At 44.0% G+C, this 6,122-nt stretch overlaps 1 protein-coding gene across 3 annotated transcripts in view; it reads left to right on the top strand.

Annotated features, from left to right (window-relative positions):
• The window catches only part of LOC115159268 (tetratricopeptide repeat protein 28), an 82,019-nt gene that overhangs the window by 67,177 nt on the left and 8,720 nt on the right, over window positions 1-6,122 (top strand). For all 3 annotated transcript variants that reach the window (XM_029708824.1, XM_029708825.1, XM_029708826.1), the window contains 9 exons: window positions 56-224; window positions 439-599; window positions 701-1,189; window positions 3,573-3,792; window positions 4,457-4,537; window positions 4,642-4,767; window positions 5,257-5,383; window positions 5,513-5,622; window positions 5,854-5,983. In XM_029708824.1, the coding sequence (XP_029564684.1) occupies window positions 56-224; window positions 439-599; window positions 701-1,189; window positions 3,573-3,792; window positions 4,457-4,537; window positions 4,642-4,767; window positions 5,257-5,383; window positions 5,513-5,622; window positions 5,854-5,983 (1,613 nt within the window). The remainder of the gene's footprint in view (window positions 1-55; window positions 225-438; window positions 600-700; window positions 1,190-3,572; window positions 3,793-4,456; window positions 4,538-4,641; window positions 4,768-5,256; window positions 5,384-5,512; window positions 5,623-5,853; window positions 5,984-6,122) is intronic.

A 6,122-nucleotide genomic window follows, 5' to 3' on the forward strand; every position in this document is an offset into this window, starting at 1 on the left:
TGAAGAAAATGAGCCACACACTCTTTGTCATTTTCTTCTTCTTTTTTACTGACAGGTATTATGAGCAGGACCTGGCCCTGGCTAAAGACCTGGGTGATAAATTGTCCCAGGCTAAAGCCTACTGTAACCTGGGTCTGGCCTACAAAGCCCTGGGGGAATATAGCAAGGCTGAGGACTGTCAGAGATACCTGCTGTCCCTGGCTCAGGCTCTGAACAACACTCAGGTACAGACAGTCATCAACACAACTGGGATTGGAGGAATGGGTCGTGAAGTGGGTCTGCGTGGGTGTTGGGGGGACTTGACAGGGGTGGTGAGATTCTACGTTAAAACTGTGTGTGTGTGTGTGTGTGTGTGTGTGTGTGTGTGTGTGTGTGTATGTGTGTGTGTGTGTGTGTGTGTGTGTGTGTGTGTGTGTGTGTGTGTGTGTGTGTGTCCAGGCAGTGTTCCGTGCCCTGGGAAACCTGGGGGATGTGTGTGTGTGTCGGGGTGACGTGGCCGGGGCGGTGAGGTTCTACCAACAGCAGCTCACCCTTGCTCAGGAGGTCAAAGGACACAAGATGGAGGCTGACGCCTACTCAGCGCTAGGCTCTGCCCACAGGTAGGCTTCTAGCCCAGATAGCATCTAAAATGTTATTTATTAACTTCTCATATGTTTTTAGATAATATTGACCGGGAAGTAATAGAAATTTCCTCCCCCAGACTCCTCCGTCAGTACGACCTGGCCCTGTCCTTCCACCAACAGGAGCTGTCTGCCCGCACCGCTCTAGACGACCAGCGGGGGCAGTGTGGTGCTCTGGGCCGCCTGGCAGCCGTCCACATGGCCCTGACAGACTACCCCACAGCCTTCCAGTGTTACCAGACCCAGCTCACCCTGGCACAGGGCCTCAGAGATGCCTGCGTGGAGGCACAGGTCCAGGGCAACATGGGCATCGCCAAGATGAACATGGGTGTCCTGGAGGAGGCCATTGGATATTTTGAGCAGCAGTTGGCCATGTTGGAGCAGCTGAGTGGGGCTGAGTGTGTGCTGGACAGAGGCAGGGCCTACGGGAACCTAGCAGACTGTTATGACTCTCTGGGAGACTTTGAGGAAGCTATAAAGTACTGTGAGATGTTTCTGACTGTGGCTCAGAGTCTCAACCATGTTCAGGACCAGGAGAGAGCCTACAGGGGACTGGGCAACGCACACAGGTAAGAGACACACACACACACACACATACATACACACACACACACACATGCACACACTCGTTCTCACTCTCTCTGTCTGGCTGTTGCTTCCTCTTTATCTCTCTCTATTCTTTCTCTTTTAACCCCCCTCTCCTTTTCTCTCTCAATCTTTTCCTTTCTTTCTCTCTCTCTTTCTTTCTTTCTCTCTCTCTATCTCTCTCTCTCTCTCTCTCTCTCTCTATCTCTCTCTGCTGATCCCTGGTGAGGGAAAGACAGAATAATTAAAGAATAAGTAATGTAGTTATACTGATAAAAGCCACAGCTTGATGTTCATTTTCAGACACAGCCTCTTTTACATTCCCTCCCCCAAAGCTGTGCATGTTTATTTTCATCTCATACTAGCAAAATCAACATGACCTGAAGTTAGTGCCTAATTGGTTTTCTTGTTAACTTCCTTATGTTTCACATATAGCTCTGTGGGAAACTAGAAGCCTTTGCTGTTTTGAGAGCAGAGTGTTTTATGGTGTGACTTATGTATACTTTGTGTACTTAATATGAAATGCAATTGTGACCGACCGGTTCGATTCGGTCTTACGTAGCAAAATTTGAAATTATGTTTTTTTACATTGGATAAAAGTAGAGACTGTTATATCATACACTACAGTTGAGGAACAATGGGAAAGTAATTCTGATTTGAAAGTTGATAAACTTGTAACCTTTAGAAAATGGCTCTTGAATGTTTTGGTACCTAGTGGAGAGCTCTGCTTTGTCTACACCCATTCAGCATCTATCACACCTTAAGCTTTAGCCTCACCCATATCTTTAAGGATTCACATGTGAGGCTATGTACTAAACAACCAAAGATTCAAGACTAAAGGCTGGGGTTATACCAAGGGTGTGTTCGTAAATTTAATCTGGAGAACCAGAGTAGTGTGCTCTGGGCGTTTATAAACTCATAGCATTGTCACATTGTCCGTTCGTAAATTCAGAGCGTTTTGCTCTCGGAGCATTCAGAGCGCACTCTGGACGCTCTGGCCAAGGAGTAGGGTTGATCCGAGTATTCTGACCTAACAACAGCAGTCAAGCACCCAAGCTAACTGGCTAACGTTGGCTAGCATGCTAGCTACTTCCAGACACAAATGAGAGAATAGCTTACTCTGACCTTTTTACGCGCCCAAGCAGAGATGGTTAGGCTGTTTTTATGGTATCCAGAGCGTTTTCCAACTGCCAGAGCGTTTGCCAACTGCAACTGTGCTGTTGGTAAAAATGTAATTGCGCTTTTTTGCCAACGTTTACTGACGTTTACTGACGTTTATCGACAGTTGTCGCAGTGACATCATAAACATTCTTTTGAAATAATTACTTGCATAGTGGAGTCTTTTGTTTAGACATGTAGCTAGCTAGCTAAACAATGAACCATAATCCCAAATCATAACGTCACTGCCCTGCATGAATCTGCAGGTAGCTAACCAACAAGGTTCAATGTTAGCTAGCTAACATTAGGCTATAACTAGCAATGCAAATGGCTCTGAGATACTAATAATATTACTACACAGATCATACATGTAACATTAGCTAGCTAGCTAACAGTACACTTTAACTTGAAATTAAAACTACTTTCTGACAAAATTAGAAATGTGTAATATCTGAAAATGTATCTAGACTGTCTTACCCGTATATATGGATGGACGCTTCTCCCTCTCTGTCACAGATGGTTGCCCTTTGTTTGAAGATGTAATCCAGAGACAGGTGTTTTATACAACAGCCTTCTGTGTGTTCTATTTTCAACTTTGTCTGCATATTTGCAATCAAACGCCAGAATTCAAAACTCGGTCCTCCAGAAAGTGGAGAGCAACACTTATGGAATTCTACTACGATATCTTAAAAAACAAATCCACTTTAGAAAGGATTACCTACACATACTGACCAGCTCATATTATAGACAGAAGTGCGCTACATGACAGACCAATCCGAACTCATCTCTCTGCATGTCCAGCCCACTCATTATCTCAGCCAATCATGGCTAGCGGGAAGGTTGCTGACTTTTTCCGTGGCTAAACCAACTAGGCTTGTAATTTAACAATTTTATTTGTATTTACAGATGGCATACACGTTTGTTATTAAGGTACATGAAAGTTCACATGTTCCAGAATGCTTTAATGCCCAAAAAACGCATTATGATAAAAATAAAAAGTGTAATGGCTCTCCTGTGAAGTGGTGACACACGACATACGCCTAGTTTCCTGAAACGAGTCACATTTATGTAAATAATTGGTAGGGCTCCTACTGAGTGCAATAGTGACTCATCTGTAGCAAGCAGCAGGCCTACGTTAGCAGCTCCAAAGAGAGATATGGGACTAAACAAAAATAACTCCTATCTCCTCCCTTCCTCCTCTCCTGACAGATCTCTAGGTAGTCTCCAGCAGGCGTTGGTGTGTTTTGAGAAGCGTCTGGTGGTGGCCCATGAGCTGGGCGGATCGGGAGGTGGAGAGGGAGGAAGTGGAGGAAGGAAGGCCCAGGCCCAGGCATATGGGGAGCTGGGAGACCTACACAGCCAGCTGGGGAATTATGAACAAGCCCTATCCTGCCTAGAGCATCAACTTAACATCGCCTCCACCGCAGGGGTAAGACTTCTACCTCTCGAATGAGTGAATGACTGATGGGAGGGAGGAATAAATACCTGTAGTGGAGGGGGCACTTCTTTGGTTACTACATGATTCCATATGTGTTATTTCATAGTCTTGATGTCTTCACTATTATTATACAATGTAGAAAATAGTCAAAATAAAGAAAAACTCTTGAATGAGTAGCTGCGTCCAAACATTTGACTGGTACACTCTCTCTCTCTCTCTCTCTCTCCCTCTCGCTCTATATATATATATATATATATATATATATATATATAATGTGTGTGTGTGTATATGTGTGTGTGTGTATATATGTATATATATATGTATATATATATGTATATATATATGTATATATATATGTGTATATATATGTATATATATATGTATATATGTATATATATATATGTATATATGTATATATATATATGTATATATGTATATGTATATATGTGTATGTATATGTATATGTATATATATATATATATGTATGTATGTATGTATGTATGTATGTGTATATATATGTGTATATATGTATGTGTGTGTATATATATATATATGTATATATATGTGTGTGTGTTATAAATCTGTTATAGATGTGTTATAAATCTATAATATATTATACAATATATATATTCTATTCTAAATCTGTTCCTCCCAGGACCGAGCACTAGAGGGCGAAGCAAGCGGGGCGTTGGGTGGAGTGTACCAGCTGATGGGAGAGAACGAGACAGCTCTACAGGTTGGTTCTTATAATGATGTTATTATATTCCCCATGCAATGGTCCATTGTTTGTCTGTCTGTGTCCGTCTGTCCATCCATCCATCTCTCTCTCTCTCTCTCCAGTGGCACCAGAGGGCATTAGAGATTGCGGAGGAAACAGGAAGTGTGAGGAGTCAGGGGAGGGCCTACGGGAACCTGGGATTGACCTATGAGGCGCTGGGAAACTACGAAAGGGCCGTGGCCTGTCAGGTAAACACACACTATGGTCACAGATTTTCCATTATATTGACCAGATACTCAAGCTGCCGCTCTAACAATGAAAATAAATGTCTTAAAAAATGGAAGGCAGTCGGGAGGAGGCAAGATCAGGATGGACCATTCTCGCCAATGAGAGGGCAGACACTCGTGGGAACAACAGGCACAACTCCGATATAAAGTGTTTTTTCTCGAAGTTGCCGGGATGTCAATTGTAACAACCTAATCATTATAAAACTTCTATTAGATCAAGTAAGACACACGTAGCACATAAGCCATTACATTTTTTGTTAACCAAATTCGACACTCTCATTGACAGCCATACAAAAACTTCTCACTTGGTGAGCGGAAAAAATAAAAACCACCACCTGCTGGAGAAGACAGCCCAGTTGTCCCTCTTGCTTCGCCTCTTCCTCTCTGCTGTGGGTTCTGTCAGGTAAACGGTTTGGGACTTGACCTTTCTGTCTGTGGTGATGTCATCAGGAGCAGCACCTGAGTGTGGCAGCGCAGAATAATGACCTCACAGCCAAGACACTGGCGTACGGCAGCCTGGGGAGGACACACCATGCGCTACAGAACTACACACAGGCTGTCATGTACCTGCAGGAAGGTGAGAGGAGAGAGAGACATCCAGAGAGAGTATGAATGAAAACATGTTTTTTGGAGAAAGAGAGAGGGTAGGAGAGGGGTGATTTGATGATGTTTTGAGACTCCCTCTCTCTCTTCCTCTCTGTTTCAGGTCTGCGTTTAGCAGAGCAGTGTGGGAGGAGAGAGGAGGAGGCTAGGATCCGTCATCGTCTGGGCCTGTCACTGTGGGCCAGCAGCAACCTGGAGGAGGCCCAGAACCAGGTACCAACTTGTGTGTTTCAAAGTTACTGTTGCTTCTCTTGAGTCCTGCTGACACCTGCTGGTTGACTATGAAACTGCAGTCTCTGATTCTAACCTTCGGGCTTTTGAGATTCCCTACATTTAAAATTAAAACGAATTGCGTGTATATCACGATTGGGGTGCCACATGGGTGTGTATTCAGGTATGAATGAATGTGTGATGTAGGTGTGCCTTCTCTTTCTCTCTCTGCAGCTGTACCGAGCGTCTGCCTTGTTTGAGTCGATTCGTCATGAAGTCCAACTCAATTCAGACTACAGGCTGACTCTGTTTGACCTGCAGACATCATCATACCAGGCTCTCCAGAGGATCCTCGTCAGCCTGGGTAACACTCTCTCTCTACTTTCTTTCAGTTTTTATGTCATCTCTCTTGTTATCCATCTCCTTCTATCTCTCCCTCTCTCTCTTTCTCTCTCTCTCTCTTCTCTTCTCATCCCTCTGTTCATCCCTCTCTCCTCTCCTCT

This window comes from Salmo trutta, chromosome 23, assembly GCF_901001165.1.
Source record: "Salmo trutta chromosome 23, fSalTru1.1, whole genome shotgun sequence".
NCBI lineage: Eukaryota > Metazoa > Chordata > Actinopteri > Salmoniformes > Salmonidae > Salmo > Salmo trutta.